Below are 21,235 nucleotides of genomic sequence, written 5' to 3'. Positions count from 1 at the left end.
ATTACAGCCTTTCTCATACTGAAAATGATTTTTTTTCCCCAACATAAAAGCTAAATTTTCTGGCAACAAAAAACAAAAAAAACAAATTGAGTTTCACATCCAAAGCCATCTGGAATTAACATTTCTTAGCCATCAGTTCCAGAGTATCCCTCCATGACACACACCCACACACACAGACACTGTGGCACACACACTCTCGGGGGTCACTCACCATGCAGCACACGCTGGTCTGTCTCCGTCCTCATGGCAGAGCGGCTGCCCAGACTGCGGAAGATCACGGGGTCCCGTCCCAGGAAGTCTGCAGTGAGGCCTGTGTAAAGCTCTCCTCCTGCCAGGGAAGTCAAACAGAACAACTGAAGAGCAAACCTCACTCAGCCCACCAAGTTCTCACTCCCTTCATATTTTATCCTATTCATCCAGTTCTGGTTGTGGGCCTATCCCAGCAGAACTGCATGCAAAGGCGATAACTAGTTCTGTTAATCGCAGGCCCAATTCAACATTGCCAATTAACATAACACACACACTCTTTACCTCCTGATTTACAAAAGTGAGCTTTTGAAATTTTTGCTAAATTCACCCGAGTATTAACAGCTTGCGACATCCATTTGATTTTGATCTGAGGAAATGTACGGCTGAAATCATCTCCAAACACCAGCGAAATTAGAAATTCACTCATCATTTAACTAAATCAAGACGGTAAACAATGAGAGACACAAGAGTGGATGTTCTGCAGAGGTATGCCTGGATTTATACCAACATGATGAGGAGCTGGCAGAGGTACCAAGAAATTAAGAAGGCATGAAGCAGATGAATACCCAGACTTGTAAGACCTTGGAACTTGGAAAAGACACAAGTGCAGGCCTCTGGCCTAGGATTGTTCTTGCCTTTTGTCTGATGTTTTGCTGGGGTAGGCTCCAGCTTCGCTGTTACTCTGGATGGATAAAATGGATACATGAACAAGGAAAATAATATATATATATGTCATCAGTTTGGTGCAGCCTGCTCTTTGAAGGTGTAGTACTTCAGTATTTTGCTTTCATTTTAACTCAATTTACACCGTCTCCTTCAAACCTGTGTTTAATGTGTACAAATCAATCCGTTAAAAAACGGTTTATTGATGGGACAAAAAAAAAACAGTTTGCAAAGACACTAAAAAAGTTAAATAAATTACATTAGACTAAATGCTACCTATATGTGATACAGTATGCACCAAATAATACAAAGTGTACACAACACGAGTTTCACCCTTTTTGGGGCTTGTCAGGTGTACGCACTTTTGCATCCCCTCACGGGGACTGAATCTCGGACGTCAGCACCTGAGGCGAAGCCACTGATGTTGCGCCACTTGACATGATGAAGATCGGAAAATTACATTGTTAGGTCTGAGCCCGAATCTGATTATTTGGGTGGTTACCAACCAGGTAATGCTTGTGGTGACCAACCACCATGGTGCAGCCTCAGAGGTTTTGCCTCAGGTGCTGACGTCTGAGGTTCAGTCCCCACAAGGGGACGCAAAAGTTTGCAAACTTGACGAGCCCCAATAAGGGTGAAACATGTGTCGTGTACTCTTTGTATTATTTGCCAGATACCGTGCAACATATCTATGATCTGCTTCTCGCAACTGAGAGAACGTGGTGGATGTTTGCCCAATTGGCCGACCAACCACAAGCGTTACCTGGTAGGTAACCACCTAATACATCAGAGTGCGACTCAGACCTAAGAATGTAATACCTATATGTATACAGACAAATAGAGTAAACCAAAAACCAGAGGTTTTGAAGTACATTTAGGGTAAAGAATAGGAGATCCCCTGAGTAAAGACTGGTCCAGAATGGAGTGACAACTGGAGACTGGGTACTATCCTCATGCACTGTGGCATGGCATCAGAAGGGGAATGATTTCCTGTGCAAATCAAACTGCTCCACCTGAGAGGTCATAGACTGGACAATAGTTGGAGTGCCTGGACCAAGAAAATTGGCACAGCCAACCTGGCTAAGGAACCAAACTCATTAGGCCTTTCATGGTTGTGTTTGGGAATTGTTTTGTTGCTCCTAAAGTTTAATCATTTATGGTGATTTCATCTTGACATGATTTACACGGTGGTCAATCTCTGTTCCTATCAGGCAGTAAGTCACCAGCTGTCATAGTGATGGCACCTCTTATTATGACACCTGCTGCCCTGGAGGCATGTGATTCAAGAAGGTTACTTGGTTTGCACCATTGTCTATGTTGTCTCCAAATGCACATTTGGTGGTCATAAGCCCCAAAGGAAAAGCAGGACTCATCTCCGCAGATGATGCGACTCAGTCTGCTAGAGCTCCACGCTAAGTCTATTCACATGTAGCGATGGTAGGTGGTCAATGGCAGACATCACTAAATATGTCAGGAATGGAGAAGCACATCTGGGTAGACGGGATCTGCAGCCATTTAAGTCTTGTGGGTGTGTTTTTAATAGGATTCCTGGTTTGGTTTTCTTTGAATTAATTTTTATTTATTTTTGACATTTTTCATTTTATTGCATTGTTAATGGTGTGATTTACTGTTGTGCACATTTCTAGAAATGCTTTCCTGTTCATTTAGCTTTTCTTATTTTTGGTTTGCAATTTCAAACCCCAGACTGAGAGTACCAGTTAGTTTAACTGCTAACGTGAGTGTTGTCATCTGACATCTCTTGGCGATTCATGAAGGCTACATAGCTAAAAATGGAAGACATGGACTAGCAGTTCTTCAGAGATGTTGCTCTTTGGGAATTTCTGAGTCCATCCTGACAGGCATGACTGCCATACTGCAATCACTTTCATATGGCTAATAAGAGCCACTATCTGATGACCTGGTCTCACAAAGGCCAATAACATGGTTGCGTGTATGACAGATGAACATGTCATTCTGCAGTGGCATTATAAACATCCTACGCTCACCTTCTTCTCTACAACCCTATCCACCTTTTAATGGTGAGTGCAATATGCGGTGTTCTAGTGGTAGTGGACATGAAAACCAATGTCACCAGTGTATGTAGACATGTTGTTCCTCATACTGACTGGACCTCTGCTCCGAAGTGAATATTTCCTGACATGGGGTATAAATATAAACTGGGAAATGGCACTGTTGTCCTAGCAGTGTCCATAAGACTGAAAACGTAAGTGATCTTACCCTTCTGGTGCCTCTCAATCGGCATCATCAGCGAAGTCATTCATGGCTTTTCTACTTTCTGTAAGTTGCTACCTAGAAGCCTATTAATTCCAACTCAAGGCCACTTTACATGGATGGCTTTCAAAAGCACTTCACGGCACGGTGCCACAAGCATCCTTTCATGTTGCCCAGAGCAGTCTGTTGCTAATTCTTTCATGATGTAAAGCTCTCTGTGATGCGTGAAAGGTGCTCCATAAAATAAAAAACAGATCTTCTAATTGATGTAGAGAGGCTTTTCCAAGAATACGAAGCCAGCTGACATAATGGAAAAAAAAAAAAACTCCCGACAAGGTAGAACATGATGGGGTAATTGAATTTGGAGGACAGCTTATTAAATCCGAAACCCTGTGGTCTCCTTCACACTGAGACGACTATCTTGATGATCCCACTGTAATTACAGGCTTTTTATGTGGTTCATGTGGTGAGCTTTGTGACCCTGAAGAGTGGCCAGTAAATGATTTATTACTAATAAAAAGTTTGGGATTTATGCCAGGCCTGAAAGCTTCACACCTTTGTAAGCCCAGACACTTGCTCAGGTCTCCCATCATTGACTGCTGCTTATAACACCTTCATGATACACAGTCATCTTCAAAAGAGAGGGGCTGATCATCTATCTGTGTTCCAAGTAGGGCCACCAAAGGACCCTAAAGCACCAAAAGGACCCCACGTGCGGAAATAAGTGCTTCTGTAACACCTACCTCTTTACAGAAATTCAAAGGTGAAAAGAGATCCTGCAGGTGGCCATGAGGTCCCATAAATCTATCAATTGGTACAAAAATGATGGCACTTTTCCCTTTATAATAACATGAGGTGTGGTTTTATCCTGAACAAGAGGCCAGCATGACAGAGAAGCTACAGAGAAATATAACGGAAGGATCTGCAGACTTTACCATTAAGGGGACGGCATTATATTGGCATGAGGGAACTGAATCTTACAGATTTAGAACCCTGCTTATGTGTGGCCTCCAGCCACTTATCCTCAAACATCTATAAGCTGGTCTTGACCTGGTACAGTATAATGTAAAGGCTCATGGGAATGGCCGAGGGAGCCCCAGGAGAGCGGCCTAAAGGGTTCGACAGGACTTTTCTGCTTCTGGAAGAGATCCCAAAGGCTGACCTGGAAATTGAAATTGAAGCTTAAGCATTTCTTCTAAACAATAGAATTGGCATGTAAAGACAAAAAGCCAGTGTGGTTATGGAAAAAGGGTGTAAAGTTAGGAAGGTGTGTGCAAGTATGAGGAACTTATTGTAGGCAAGTGTGCTCGACACCCCACAAATAGTCCGAACACCTTATTTTTTTTTTAGGTAGGCCCACTCTAAATGTTGTTTTTGTGTTATATTTGTCACTCATCTTGTGTTGCTCTCCCTGTGTGTTTCATTTGTGCAAACAAAATCCCCTTTTTTATTTGCTTAGGCCTTCTTGGCTTCTCTTCTGTTGGGGACGTCCACAGTCTTTTGATTTTAGTCATATTAATGTATAGCTACATTTTTTAAATGATTTTTTTTTGTTAATGGGGCTGAATTTATTAGTTGTTGTGTTGATGTTAACTTGCTCTGCCTCTTCTGTTCACATCCCGTCTCCTACCAGGAAAAGCAGAATGTGACTAACCAAATCATTAAAAAAGGGCACACTTCATCCAAACAATTACTGGAACCACCAACTCCTAAGCCAGCTGCTGATCGACAGGAAGAATTGCCAACCTGATGCTCTGATGCAATGAAGAGGCACTTCCATAGTGAGAACTAGCACGGTGTTCAGAAGCTATACGGACACGTGGCATGTCCTGCTCTCTCCCTCTGGTGGTCCAGGCGGTGGCCTGACCAACACACTCTATACGGAGTTAAATTTCTGACCTTAGCACCGTTCTACTCTCATACCTACTGAGTCCACCTGATTTGTAGATTAGCACTTACCAGTGAAGGTGCTAGTGAAGGGTCTGCTGGGGTCATGGGGACACTTGCCACGGCCATTCTCCACACTTGCAAGATCCATTGAGAATGTATGCTGGAGAGAGAGAGAAAGGCAGGATTAATTCACAGAGGCTCTTTTAAACAAGTCATTCCCACTTTCTCTTCCAAGCAGACGGCAATAAACGAAAGCCAACATCTGATCCAGTGATATACCAGAGGGCTGGAAGCAGATCTGAGGCAATGTGATTACGAGCATTGGGGTCTGAAAGCAAAGCAGACAAACAACTGGAAATGGAAGAGACAGCAGAGAGCGGGTATGGCTTCTTTCTTTAGTATGCTGAGAAACTGGGAATTCCCAGAGAGCCAGCTGAGTTCTTGGCTGCTAAAGGTTTCCAGAAGAATAATTAGAAAAAGCCTAGAAAATGATACCCTGTAGCACAATGCAGCCTCACAAAGGCACTATAGAGGCCTGCAGCTGACTCTCAGTATAACAGAAAGAATCAACCCCTCTAAGCCACAGAATGTTGCCAGGAGCCCTCAGCAGATGAGCATACATGGGGTAAGGGGGCAAGCTGTCAGTCTCTTTTATACAGAGCCTTTCATGGTGATCTCTGTACAGCTACATAATCATGGTAGTAGACAGGTCCACACGGCACTGGGAACTGAGCCTGACATCTTGAACTTACCTGAAGAGCTCTTGCACTGTTAAGTCACACATTGTCTCCAGTAAGAAGTTCCAAGTTCTACTGACTTATATTTCTCATTGATCTCTGTGTTACATAATTTAATGTCTTTTTCATGAATCATAAGTGAGAATCAGCTAGTGAACTGGATGGCGGCTGGTTGTGGTGAACCAGAAGTGTAGCTTTGCATCTAAAACTCTTGGATATCCAGTCAGTCTTAGGTACCCTCCAACTGTCGGTAGCAATGGATTTCTCCATAGTGCTGCTGCTGCACTTAACCCAGGGGACAGAATGGAGCCACTTGAGGTTCCGTGGGCTTCTGGTGATAAATGGTGACCACAGCCCATTGCCAAGAGAAAATCCATAATGCACTGGAAAGTCTGCAGCTCATAGTTGGCCTGGAATGACCCCTGGAAGAAATGGTTTGCTTTGCCTACCTTTATGCAATTGTGGTCTTTATGGGTGAGGGGAAGGAGCAAAAAACTAACCTGCAATGATATAAAAGCACTGGAGAAAAAAGTAAATGCTGAAGAGGTCTTCACATTTTCACTTTTGCCTAGAGACTGTAATGAAGTGAATGTGAATTACTAGATGAGCCTAAATGTCACAGTTGGTTGAATATTTAATCAAAATAGTAGCCTTAAAAAAGGGTAGCAGACGACATTATAGGTGATTGTGATATGAAAGAAAAATATAAGACCAGCAACACAGCAATGCAATGAATAAAAGAGTGGGTCCAAATTCAACTTTAATCCCCTAATGTGCGCCATTTGCATGAGCTCCTCTTGTCCGTGTGTGTATGTGTGTGTTCGTCTCCTGCATTCTGGCTTTCCTTCCAAGAGTCCAAAGGCATGGACATTAAGCTGATTGGTGACTCATAACTTGGTCCATCCAGTCTGAACATGGCATCTGATAGAGCAGCACCCTGTCCAAGGTGGCAAACGGTTTTGAACCGAATTAATTCAATCTATTGTGGAACTAACTGTACATGGTGGTTTCAATTTAAATGATTTTGTATCGATACTTCATGATGGGTCATGAATCTGGCACCTGGTTCTAATAGTTAGTAAACTGTAGCAAGGCTACATAAATTAAGCCCTAGTTTTCTTCTTTATTGATGTCATCTCAACGTTGCACAATAATTTGCCGTGCTTGTGAACATTTACTGTATATGGGTTGTGGAGATGACACCTGATTTTAAGGGCTTTCCGGCTAGGTGTTTTTAGGTTGCTGTAACAACAGGAGGATGAAGTAACCTGCACAGAATTCTAGAGGGACTTCCACAAACACAGAGGAGTGACAGAAATTGAGGGAGACAAAAAGAAGGAGGCTGCTATCAGTGCTAAAAAGAAGACTTCTGATAGACACCTAGCAGGGAAGAGACCTGGGCTTCCACATAAGCTTTAGTTTGTTCTCAAGTGGTTCCCATTGGTCAGCTGAACTTGTTTTCTCTTTTTGGGATAGTGCAGTTCTGACTACTCAAATCTGCTGCTAATTCTCTGATGTGGAGTCAACCGATTTGGACCTCATAAAAAAAGATTAGAACAGGACATTCACACATTACGTCATCGGATTGAATTTAGCCATCCTACTTCTATGACATCTATGTAAATAGAAATTTGGTGATGGTGTCAATATGCAAGCTTGCAAGGTAACTCAGGCCCCAAATTCCCAATCAAGTTAAGTTCATATTCTGATTGTATGGTGTTGAAAATGTTGAGAAAAGATGAATTTAGCATAGCGTCTGTATGGCATCTATCTACAATGATAAATTGTTTAAAAATTGTCCTTTTCAAACAAGTTGCCTTGTGTTTGCCAGGTTAGAGATAAATCAAGTGTTTATCTAGATGGGGTTTGGCAGTATGTCCCCATCTAGTGGTCAATATTGGAAGTGCTTTTGCAACTTTTTGGAACTTACCTGCCTTGGGACTGCTAGTTCACGACAGTATTGACACTGCAGTTGTTATTGTTACTCCTGATTTGAGCCTTTTTGCTGTTTTCTTTGAATTTCCTGGAATTTGATCCCTGCTATCATTTTAGGTACTGTTATTGGATTTATGCTCCTGGTTTTGTTTGCCTTAATATGCAAAATTAGTTTTGCTCCTTTTTAACCTCCTTGGCCTTGTTTTTTATTTAGTTTTTGAAAACCTTCTGTTATTATAATGGAACTTTGTTCTATTATTGTTGGTCCAAAGTTTGATGGTGCTCCTTCTGCTTCTATTAATATTATTTTGGAGTATTTCTTAACTTTAAAAGTCTGTGCCCCATTTTGGCCCTATGAAGGAAGGCTGAAGCCTGCCTGTGGAGTATGGGTCTGGCTGCTTGGAGTGAAGCCTATCTTTACTGCAGATTCTAGAATGGTTTGTGGTTCTTTGTGAAGGTCATCATCCTTGTGCTGCATGATTGAAACATCAGGGCATCAACACATCCAAAACAATCATGCAGAGAAAGCAATGACTGGAGCTGGATTATTTTAGAGAGATTTGGACCACACTGCCAGTCCACCCTCTGTGAGGGTCTTACGAGGAGAGCAGACCAGAGAGTTGGTACATGATGTCAAAGACCCAGTTCTGTTCCTAACTCAGCTTCTAGGCAAAAAAATAAAACAAAATCAAACTACTCCTTCCCAAGTGAAAATTTCAAAATAAATAAATATTCCGATGTAAACCAGCTGTCACCTGCATAACTCTCCAGGAGTCCTGGAAGTCCATCATGCAGAGCAAATAAGCACTGAAACGACAGAGAAGTGAAGTGACGCAGCAAAACCACAAACTGGTGATCCCTGAGTGAAAATTAAAAACAAATAAATCTATCCAAGAAAAACAGATGTCAGCAGGCCTTCTGTGGACTGGCCGACCAACCCCACATGGCCAGCCATCACACTGTACGACATTCCAGTGAGAATCAAAAATAAATAAGCCATCAAATAAAGTGCAGCTGTCTGGCCACTTCAGAGGGGGGTGCCACGCACCCAAAGGCTTGTGCCCCATACACCCCGCCAACATTCCCTCAGGTGCCTCACGAGTCTCCTCTCCAAACACAAGGAGCTCTTTGAGAAGGTGTTCACTAGACGTCAAGAGACCCTCGTTAGCACAGGACAATCTGACAAGTGCAGGACAAAGGGTCCCATCAGCCGGGAACACAGAACTCTGTTGTTCTGAAGGATTTCGCAATGACTGCTGGCCACCCTTCAGAGGTCAGGAATGCAGCCTCTGTGCTCCGGCCCAGCAAAGCGTTGACAAGTGCTGATGAGCAGGCCTTCTCAAAAACAAGCGATTTTCTTTCACTTGCTGGACAAAGTGCATTCTTTTCTTTCACCTTTAATTGGAAGGAAGGAAGCCAAAGAGGTCTCTTATCTCAACATAATGGGGTGGCAATGCAAAAAGACAAACAATGCAAGGGAATGGCTGAAAGGACCCATGGTAGAGCCCGGCTAACCTTAAGAGACTAGACAGATTAAGTAAGTACAGAATGACCCTCTTGCCACTTGTCTTGCCCACTCTGGGCACTCTCCGGGTGCTGCTTTATAATGACAGACCCTGACTAGCACATTTCCTTGGAGTTCTTACTGAGAAGAGATTTGGTCATCATGTCCAGCAGTAGACACAGTGATTAACTACCTACTGCTGGTGTTGCTCCAGTCTCTTTATCCTAGGTAAGCTGCTGGGTTGCTACACAGGTAGCACCCACTGTGAGATGTACGTTTGTTCAGGAAATTGCAGCCTTTGATTGATTATGAAAATTACATGGATACAGGTGAACACCAAGAAGCTGATTACCATCCAAAAACTAAATGCATAACCAGCAATGAATCTGGCAGGTGAATTAATATGAATCAAGAAGTAAGCCACCACAATCTAGACACAAAACCATAAAATAATCAAGAGTCGAACGGCCACCAAAATCTAAACTCAAAACCATTAACATAGTCAGAATTAACTCAATGAATAATCAAAAGATGTACTGTTTCCAAATTCCAGACATAAGACTGTTAAAGACAAAACAAAGAATCGCTCTGAATGAACACTCAAAAGATGTTCATCCCAAGAGCTCCCACTGAATTTGTTTAATAGCTGGATCCGAAATCTTGGATGCTTGACCCATTTTGGCAGGAGTTATAAGGCCACTGAGACATTCTTTATGTGATTCTGGACTATATAAAAATAAACTGGTGTTGTTGTTGTTGCATGACATTGGTGACATGGCTTATAATGCTTTCTGGGAGAAGTTTCTTAGCAATGGTGCACCATGTCTGACAATGCAGTAACAACATATCAGAGTGAATAAAACAGTGACATGATACACTCAAAAATTAATAGTAATATAATTATATTCACATGCTAGTAATTTATTAACCAAAAACATCCATGTAGTAAGAATCCTTAATGCATAACTCTTTAGGAAAAAAGGTTAAAAAGCAAAAAAAAAAATGTAACAAACTGGTCCAAATCATAACAACTATCTCCTGAGGAGCAGCACATGTTAGTGGTTACACAGGCCAATAACTGGACTAGAGACACCCATGATGTGAGACCGCCATGTCTCTCATTTGTCAGTCACATGCTTGTATTGCTCCTTTGAGTGGAAGTGATAAAGGAGGTCTCACAGAGGTGGGATGGGCTCACTTTGGACACCCAGTAGCCCACTGCTTTTGTCCATTTAGAGTAAGTAAGGGATATCTCAGAACTGTGCAGCCATGGGCTTTCTTTTTGACTGGTGGGCCCATCCTCTGCTCTTGTCTTCTGTGTGCCCGGGTTACAGGATCCTCCAAGCCCCAAACGGATGGTATTATGGTTGAGGGGAAATGCTTAAATGAATGATAGGGAGAACACGGCCTCCAAAGGAATTCACAGACACAGTGTGCACAAGCATGATGACAGGCACATGTGGCCGTGGAAGTGTTAGTGTAGGGACCTGACCCTGTCATTCCACCCAACTTCCTCCCAGCATGCAGCCAGTCCAGCACTACACCCCAGTAGTGTGTTGTCTTTTAGATCATGTGCACTGGCATCAGTGAATATGAAGTATGATATATATTCAAATTATGAATATGCACCATGGGAGACATTCATCTTTACTTGAAAAATTTGTTACATTTTGCAAAGCGAATATGTTAGCACTAACATCAGTTATGCTGTGGTTCCTGGGTCCAGTTATTGGCCTAGCTAGTATTTATTTGATATGTTCTTGCCTTTTCTCCAGCTAATCCATTAATTTCCCCCAAAGACATGCTTGTTAGATTAATAGACATGCTTGTTAGACTAATTGTTAATTTCAAACTGGTCCACGTAAGAATAGGAGGACACTGAAATGAGCTGGTATCTCATCTGAAGACGGTTTCTGCTTTGCACCTGAAGTTATCAGAATGGGCTTCAGATGTCCTGGACCCTGAAATATTGAGAGCAGGTCTGTAAAATGGATGAGTGGATTTTATATATTAGAACTTAGTGGTAGACCTCTGTATAAAAGACACTTTGTAAAATAAGGAGCTACATTTGTAAAGTATTAAAAACAGGGGAAATAATGTATAAAATGTGGGGCAATTTATCTAATACTATCATACAGATTGTGTATTAAAGCGCCTTGTAGTGGTGGTCACTATAAAATTTGCTTTATGAACCCAAGAGTGACTGATGCACAGTATAGTTCAGTAAGATTAGTGCTGGGTGAATAAAGGTGCTATACAAAATATAGAGAATTTCAATTAAAGCTGTGTTATAAGGATCAGTGTGAAAGGCTCTATATAATGTTATGTCTCCTCACACAAAGAACAGTGCTTGGCAACACTGCTCATTAAGAAAGGTGTTATATGAAATAAATATTGATTTATTCATTTAAAATATGGACAGCCTTGGCACGCCATTAAAGTATGGTGATAAGCGGGAGTTCTCCTCCTCCTCCTCGACATGCCTCTTTTAGCTTGGAGAATCAGATAAAGTGCTTACCTCTCCTCTGTGCCCCACAGAGATAAATGCACACAAGGGCTGGAAGGCTCCTGTGCCACAGGCCAGCAAGTGGGTACGGTTGTATGGGTGAAGGAGACGCACATAGTTTGCACAGTCGCTCTGTAAAACAAAACAACACAAAAAGAGAGAATGACGTTAATGGCTGCCCAACCAGTCACCCCAGCCCCCCCCCCCAAACTATGCCACAAGGGGGCACATCCGCTGGATGACTTTTCAGCACTTAGGAGTGAATGCTCAGCCTGGAAGTACAAAGGGTGGATTGTTTGTTATGGGACTGCATTACACAAGACGCCTGTAAGCTATTATTAAAATGCACTAGGCCCCTTGGCCACAGGGCATCAAATTGGCAGGAACTCATCTGAGGTATTAAAAAAGGCAAAAAAAAAAAAACTGGAAAGTATGATCCTGTCCTGATTCAACAAAAAAATATTCAACAGCTTTTAAATATGTCATCACCTGCATCCAGACAGAATACAGGACGTTAGTGAGGATGGCACTGCACAAGTTCCTTTTTATTTATTTTCTACTAAGAACCAGATGGTGCAGGTGGCACATACAGTATGTATAGTTTTCACACGTATTGTCATACAACCTTAAATCACAGGGGATTTATTTTGACATTTATCAAAACAGGAAAAGATTTTTTATTGATAAAAACCGATCTCTACAAAGTGGTCCAAATTAATTACAAATATAGAATACAAAATAATCAATCCCATAAGTATTCATCCCCTTTAATATGACCCCCCTAAAACATCAGTGGTTTTAGAATTAGCTCATTGGAGGTCGCCTGCACAGGGCTTCACTTGATCTGGAAGGGACAAAATGTGGTGAGTCAGTATGGTGGGCAAATCTACACAATAAGGACAAAGGAGCACTCCAAGTAACTCCGTGAAAAAGGTAATTGAAAAGCACAAAATCAAGGAAAGGAGACAGGAAAAGATCCAAGTTAATAAATATCCACTTCAATCAATCAATAAAAAATGGAATCTCCTAGAGCAAACCATTCAAAATAAAGTGTGAGACTGTGCAAGAAGATGATGAGTGAGGCCACCAAGAGACTTAGAAAAACACGGAAAGAGCGACAAGCTACAGACTGGAGAGACTGAGCAGACAACAACTGTGCCCGGGTGCTTCACCAGCCTCAGCTTTATGGGAGAGTGGCAAAGGCAGCAAACATGCAGTACTCAGTGAGAATTTTCCAGAAGGCACATAGGAGACTCTGAAGTCTACTGGAAGAACGTTCTCCAGTCTGACAAGACCAAAATATGAACTTTTTGGTCATCAGACTAAATGCCATGTTTGGTGTAAGCCACACACTGCACATTATCTCCACCATGAAGCAAGGATGGTGGCATTGTCATGATTTGGGAATGCATCTCAGCAGCATGCCCTAGAAAGCTTGTGAGGGAGGAAGGTAAAATGAATGAAGAAAAATAAGGAAAATCCTGAAGGAAAAACCTCATGTGGTCTGAAAGAACCTTGGGAGAATATTGGTTTTCCATCTAAACCATGACCCCAACTATAAAGCCAAAATTACACAAGAATGGCTTCAAAGCAGCACCCTGACTGTCCTGGAGTGGCCGATTCCTGTGCAGATCTCAATCCAGGTGAGAATTTGTGGCTGGACTTGACAAAGGTTGATCACTCACGAGCCCCATGCAAGCTGATAGAGGTTCAACAGTTTTAGCAAAGAAGAATGGGGAGAAATGGCAGCATTCAGATATGAAAAGCTGACAGAGAGAGACCTAAATACACAGACTCAGGGCTGTCATGGCTGCCAAAGGGCATTCCACCATATACTGACTTGAAGGGAGTGAATGATTACGCATTTCATTATTTTGCATTCTTTTATATTCGTAATTAATTTAGACCACTTTGCAGAGATCTGTTCTCACTTTAACACCGAAGAGTCTCCTCCTGTTACCTAGTCTTAAAAAAGCCAAATGAAATCCACTGTGATTCAATGTTGTATAACAATAAAACGTGAATACTTCCAAGGGGTGAAGACTTTTGATAGGCACTGTATGGCTTTAATGAAATGCTCACCCGGGTGCGTCACTGAGTAAATGCTAGCATGTGACTGGACTTTATCATAAGCAACAGTTACTAATTGTTCATTATTGTTAACATGAGTTGCCACTGACCCCATTCTTCTTCCCTCTATATTTTACTGGTGAATTTCCATTTAAACAGAGGCCTCTCCCACAAATTATCTTCTAAATCCATCTATCTTGTGAATCCTTTCATTTGATTCAGGGGGACGGTGGAGCCAATCCTGGCAGCAATAGCCACTTAACCTCAGTCCCATCTACAGTCACACTGGGTCAGTTTAGACACCAGTTAATTTGACACCATGTCTGTGGACTGTGGGAGATAACATACAGAACCACAGGGACAACATCAGTGCACCGATAGAAGGGGACCCTGGCTAGGAGCTGATCTTAGAGGCTACAACATACCTCTGTGTGCCAGGGCAGCCCTCTAAATTTTATAAAACACAAAATGACACGAGAAACATCAAGAGAGACATAAGACGCACAAGCTGTAGATGTATCCATCTGCTTCAAATCAAATGAATTTTAAGGCTGGGCACATTTTGGATGAATTGCTACCACTTGATACAAGAGACCATTCTGGCCGAGGACAGCAATTCAGGAAAGGGGCCAAGAAAGAATATAACAGGATGAGGAGAGGCAGATGGCTTCCTCTGTGGCAAGTCAGCAGTACAGGAAGACAGCCGAAGGCCGAGAAGTCAAGCTCATCGGGGCGGTCGCAGGAAGAGATGGCTCGGCTACCATGGTTTAGTGCACTGCTATTGCTTCCTGGAATTGTGGAGGAAGACACAGATTAAGATTTACAGTACTGTATCCTCCTTCAGCAGGTGGCTCTGGGACAGGTGGCTACAGCTGCTCACAAGATGAGTGCCCAGCAGACGCCCAAGAAGATTAACCAATTGTGTTTCCTGTTTATCTAGAAATAAGAGGCTGTTCCTTCTTCTGGACAGTTTGTGGTAACCGTCTCAAACTCACTGGCCTGCTGTCATATCAGACCATCCAGGCAAACTCACAAGCACCAGCTACTGTTCTCCATTTCCCAAAATAGTTTTCAAGAATTAGAAAATTTGGGGTGGACATCCCCAAACATATTTATGTCAACTGCCTTATCCTTTAACAATAAATAAATATATATATATTGTGACATGCACACAGCTCCACCGCGCTACATATCCTGCTTCAACAGTGCCTTTGTGGCCCTGTCACACAGTATAGTGTCTGTCAGCCATAGAAAACTCATTAATTTGGGCAATAACCTGGCTCACTTTCTCTTTGTTCCCTCTGCTCCTGGACGATCCAACCCCAATTACGGATCTGCAGCCGTGGGACTAACCTGAGGAGGAGGATTATCAGTGCCTGATCTGAAGGAGGGAGCCGAGGCAGAATGACTAATGAAATCACTGCATGATTGCTGTGTTTGTGTGTTATAGAGTGGTCAGCTCCCGCTTCAATAAATATATATATATATATATATACACATATATATATATATATATATACATATATATATATATATATATATACACATATATATATATACATATATATATATATATATATATATATATATATATATACACATACACATATGCATACTCCTGACGTGATGCTTCCCCCTCCCCTCGGCCCACAGCCTCTGTCTCAGATTAGTGCGAATAAAATCAACCGGAATGTTCAACCAAATTATAGAAAAAAACCTGATCTAAATCCGTTAAGTAGTTCTCTCGTGAAAAGCGGACAGACATACAGAAGTTGGATTTTATTTATATAGAGATATATGAAGTATGACAATTTAATTCTCGGAATGGCTGCCTAGCATCACCCATGATGTAATTGTATCAAAAATCACATGAGTATTCATGTTTGAACATGTTTGAACTAATACATGCATAAATTGCAAGATGATAAAGCCAGTTGTTAGTTAGCTACTGGGAAGGTAATAGATATCTACGTGTACACTTTGACATAAAAATGGGTGATCAAAATTTAAAGCAACGTATTAATATTAAATTTTGTGTGAAAAATCGGCAAATGTGCTACTGAAACAAGTGGCATATGGTGAAGATGCTATGAAAAAGTTGAGTGTGTTTGGGTTCCATAAGAGGCTCAAGGAGGGGCGAGAAGATGTGACAGAGCATGCAATGGAAATCCCTGGGGGTCACCACGCCCTAAAAAAGCACACATGTTGCGCTCACAGTTTAAGACCATGCCAGTGTGTTTCTTCGATCGCAAGGGAATAGTCCTTAGAGTTTATCCTTCTGCTGTTATGCACCTAAAATCTAGGAATTTGCCAGGCTAATACAGTGGAGCACTTTAAAAAACTGCTGAAAACTCACTACTTTAACATGGCTTTCTCATAACTTCACTTTAATTTAATCCTGATACTCTGTATATCCAATTCATTATAATAACTATTCATGGTGGCTCTAAACTCCGTACTAACCCCTACTCTCTCTTTTGTTTCTTTTCCCGGTTTCCTACCATCTACTCAAAGCACCGTGATGTTCCAACATTGATGGATTAAAAGCCAGAAGTCTGCATGACCATCATCATCAAGTCCTTCCATGAGAACCCTAAATACAAAGAGGACTATTTCATTTTTGTTAGGTAGAATGCCCAGAGGGGACTGGACGGTCTCGTGGCCTGGAACCCCTGCAGATTTTATTTTTTTCTCCAGCCATCTGGAGTTTTTTTTTGTTTTTTCTGTCCTCCCTGGCCATCGGACCTTACTCTTATTCTATGTTAATTAATGTTGTCTTATTTTAATTTCTTACTTTGTCATTTATTTTTCTTTTCTTCATTATGTAAAGAACTTTGAGCTACTTTTTTGTATGAAAATGTGCTATATAAATAAATGTTGTTGTTGTTGTTGTTGTCCACAAAGAACTTATTGAACAGGGACAAACAATCAACCAACAATGCTGTTTAGAGGTACTGAAGAGATTACGAGATTCTGTTCGAAGAAAAAGCCTGACAAGTGGATCATTCATCATGACAATGCGCCAAGTCACACTGCACTCACTGTGAGAGACTTCCTGGCCAAAAAAGTGTTACCCAAATAGATCATCCTACCTATCCACCTGACTTAGCTCCCTGTGATTTCTGGGTAATTCCAAAATGAAAAGCTGCACCAAAAGGATGAAGATTTTCTAATCTAACTGGTATCCAACAGAATGTGAGACAGCTGCTCAACAGCATTCTGGAAAATGAGATCCCGGCCTGCTTCCAGAAATGGCAATGCCATTTAAGTCAGTGTAGAGATGCACAAGGGGAGTATTTTGAAGGCGACAGTAGCCACTAGTATGTTTCAGATAGGTACATTACAGAAAAAACTAAACACTATGACAGCTTGTAATTACGTATTTTATTTTATTTTATGCCATATGTACTTTGGATAAATATTTTTGTACATATTTTATTAGTATTCATTTTAAGGAAATTTATTTTAGTATTTTATGGTCACTGAACAATAAACCTACAGAATTTATTTTTGCTGATAAAAAATGAACAGTTTTAAAGATCAGTGGTCTATATTTTAATTATAAAAATATACTTTAATATAGGACATAAAACTTTTATTTGTCTGGTTATGGAGGAGACTAGTGTAAAAAAAGTATTTTAAAGGGATAAAGAAAGAAAAAATGGGTATTGAAATCGGCCGATTAAGTAGCAGGAAATTGATGATCAGCATTGGCCTTTAAAAACCTGATTGGAGCTTCCCTAGTTAAGTGACTCAAAATTAGTCTGGCGTGGATGAATGCACAAGTGTGCCAAGTGTGCCCAGTGTGCCCGATCAGCTGGTAGTCAGTTGGCTGTGTAACACAATCTGAGCTTAGATTCAGTTCAGTTCAGTTTCTTTTTATATAATGCTCTTTACTTGGCACAGACAGACAGATAGTCTCACTGTTTAATTCCACCGCTGTCTTTGTTGTTACTTCCCTTTCTTTGTCTCATTCCCTCATTTTACATTTTTATCTGACATGTTCAAAAAATGAGTAATCTCATCTTTCAGTGCTCTGCTTGGACACAAATAGACTGCACCTCCAAAACAAACCTGCTTTCACCTTTTTAACATCTATCAATATCTACAAAGGAAATTCTAACAACAATAGGACATAAAGAAAATGTTGATTGACGCTGGAGTTTTTAAATACATCTAAAAACAAAAATGACAATGTATTCAACACTTGGATCTCATGTTCAAGAATTCAAAGCGCTGACGTTAGGCTTTCACTTCAACAATGAGGTGCAATGCCAGTTGAGCCTCAAGAATGAAGGAGCCCTATTGTCTCCATTTAGCAAACAGGATTCATGTGTAAGGGAATTGCCCCTCTGATGTAATGAGGCAGAAGGAATCCTGCATGCTGCATGTGCCGCTTTCCTGGTCTTTGTCTGCAAGTTAAGGCACAGCTCATAAGACAGGTGTTTCATTCTTGTAATCCCGGTGCTTGAGCAGGTAAAATCATGCACCATTTGGTAGTGTTGAATGTCAAAAAGGGGTACAAGAAAAGTACAGTGCCACTGCTCAGAGTCACCGTCAGACATGTGGCATATTATCCACATGCGGGTGGCAAGGAACAGAAAGCACCAATACAGAGAAAGGGAAAGACTTGGGTGGGGCTCATTAACAGGGCCTTCTGGGGCAGGCACAAGGACCACTATTTCTCCTATTCTGCATTTATCCATCCATCCATCCATCCATTCTCTTCCACTTATCCGAGGTCGGGTCGCGGGGGCAGCAGCTTGAGCAGAGATGCCCAGACTTCCCTCTCCCCGGCCACTGGGTGCTGTACCGTGTTAGCCATTATGAATTAAGTGAGAAGTCAAGCAAAATGACACCTTTTATTGGTTAACTAAAAAGATTACAATATGCAAGCTTTCAAGGCAACTCAGGCCCCTTCTTCAGGCAAATTTAAGTTTAGGCGCCCAATCTAATTTTAACATTAGGGACTATGAAATAAATCGGCCCCACCCCACGAACCTTAAGTTCACTGAAGAAGGGGTCTGAGTTGCCTCGAAAGCTTGCATATTGTAATCTTTTTAGTTAGCCAATAAAAGGTGTCATTTTGCTTGACTTCTCACTATGTACAGAGTGCAATGAAATTCTTACTTGCACATCTTTCACAGATGAGTGACAGATATAAAAATCAACAACTGATAATAAATACAATACAGACAATAAACAAAACAGCATACTTCAAATTTTGCTTAAAACAATATATGTAAGCAGTACTCATGTGGCTATCAGTTTGAATGGCTCTTGAGTAGCCCTGTGACCTCGGAATAGAAACAGTCAGTGAATCACGTGGTGTGAGTGATGATGGTCCTGAACAGAAGAGAGAACAAAAGTGTCAGCGCAGGATGGGTGAGGTCTTTAATAATACTCTTTGATGATTTAACAGTCAAACAGGCACAAGTATATTTTGGCAACATCAGGAAACACCTAAATCCTTCCCTATCAGTTACTCCATCACCCACAATTTAGAATCACTAATCAACTCAACATAGGAAAATCAGAATATATAGAGAAAACGCTGTGTAAGTGTGTGGATCTAGAAGAAAGGCCTCTTTGATAATAAGGAACAGTTGAAAGTCTAGAGAATCTGTCATTTTATTTAGATAGATAGATATGTCTACATTTTTGGACGATTACAAAACTTTCCCTATACTTCATACGAGAAAGTCAAAAGGGTTAGCAGCAAACTGAGGAACAGCATTGAGAAGTTGTCACACAACGCCTAAAGCAATGTGAATCTTAGACTTACTAACCAAAAGTCCTACATCTGCCACCGACTCCTGGTGTCAGAAAACTTTTTAAAAATGAATTTTGAATGACTCAAACCAATTACTACAAAAAAACACAAAAAAATCAGCAGGCCATTCCAAATATACTAATGCTGCCAAGCCCACGCTACCTGTCAGCTCCTATGATGATCCGAATTCACAGGCTTTCCGTTACAGTCAAACATCCTTATGGGGGTGGGCGGTGGGGAATTTGGGCTAAGGGGTTCAATCCCACTATAGACTCAACACACAGCAATGCTGCTTCAAAGGACAAAGAGGGATGGAGGCCACAGGGTTAATTAAACATTGAAGGAAAGGTCGCAACCTGCAGGGTTAAAGATCACCAAACAAACACACTGGGGGTTCAGCAGTCCCATGCACAATGGTCATTAGCTGCCCGTTCCCCTTCGTTAGGAGAGTGATAAAGCAGGCGGCCTTTGAACACGGGCCCAAAGCCCAAAGCAAGGCCACACAGAGACTGGAGCTGCCTGCCAGCAACTGCATTACTCTCCGGATAGTCAGACTGATTTGCAGGAGAAACGTCTTCAGAATTTCAAAGATTCAGATAAAACTTTGAATTTGTGCCGCTGCTTTTCATTTGTATTGAAAGGTCCAGTTCTTGTAATTACATGACTGCCGCCCGAAATTTATCTCAAGGAATGCGTCTGAGGAATACATTTTTCCCCAAATTGTCTTCCTGTGTGTATACTCGGCTTTTCTTGGTCTTGTGTGGAAATTAGGCCCAGTTCCTATCAGAAGAAAAAAAAACGGCCTGGGTTCTATACGCAGCCAGAATCGGGCTAAACTGGGGAAAAAAAAAATCTTCAGACAGAAATCAGAAATAATTAGATCCTAGAGAGGAAAAGTGCTTCCTCATCGCGTCTGACAGAATCAGGAGTCATCCTTCGGGTTAAGCTGCCAGAGATTGTTTTTCTGGTGGCATTAGTCGCCCGGATGTAAAGCTGCAGGATACTCAGATCTGACACAAACCAACCCTGAAGGGCAAACCTGCCAGAGACAAAGATCTCAGGATCAAAGGTGTGAGAGAGAGAAAACTACAGCATACCGAAATCCGACAGAATTAGAGGTTAAGACGCAGGATAATATGATCTGACAGGATCAGCCCCCGAGGATAAGGCTGCAGGAAAAACAGACTTGACAGGAGTCGGCGTACTGGAGCTGCCATGCTATTACACGCAATTGGGTTATTAAACTATCGTGCTACTATAGCTATTAAACTGTTGCATTTTAAACATTGCCATTACATGTTTCAGCATTTATGATTGACACCTAATATATTTTCTTTTTCAAAGGTAATTGAGGCTCTCCAGCTGCGCTCTTCTGGTTTCCATTTCTATAATTTCACATCTCTGCTGAGCAGTCTCCTTGAAAAAGGAAAAAGACACTTCAAAAGCTCGCTAAGCCGATCCACAAACGGACGGACTTAGCAATCAGCACACAGCTTAGGCCCTCCCGTTGGAACCTTCTCCCAGTTTCTTCTTGCCTTTCTTCTTAAATGGATGACAACACAAGCCCTCAAGGGTTTTAACACGAGGGGGGGTTCCTTAATGTTAGAGGAATAAACCTTCACCACAAAGGGTGCTAATAGACAGGGCTAGCCCTTTACTGTGTATTATAGTGAGGA

At 41.6% G+C, this 21,235-nt stretch overlaps 1 protein-coding gene across 1 annotated transcript in view; it reads right to left on the bottom strand.

The window, feature by feature from the left end:
* Positions 1 to 21,235, bottom strand: part of sema3bl (sema domain, immunoglobulin domain (Ig), short basic domain, secreted, (semaphorin) 3bl) — a 93,072-nt gene that overhangs the window by 14,816 nt on the left and 57,021 nt on the right. The window contains exons 4-6 of the mRNA XM_028824222.2: positions 11,729 to 11,848; positions 5,104 to 5,194; positions 212 to 328 (exon numbers count right to left, since the gene is read on the bottom strand). Coding sequence (XP_028680055.1) covers positions 212 to 328; positions 5,104 to 5,194; positions 11,729 to 11,848 — 328 coding nt within the window. The remainder of the gene's footprint in view (positions 1 to 211; positions 329 to 5,103; positions 5,195 to 11,728; positions 11,849 to 21,235) is intronic.

This window comes from Erpetoichthys calabaricus, chromosome 18 (genome assembly GCF_900747795.2).
Source record: "Erpetoichthys calabaricus chromosome 18, fErpCal1.3, whole genome shotgun sequence".
NCBI lineage: Eukaryota > Metazoa > Chordata > Cladistia > Polypteriformes > Polypteridae > Erpetoichthys > Erpetoichthys calabaricus.
Note: the sequence above shows the minus strand (reverse complement) of the source record. Positions and strands in the feature narration are given on the sequence as shown.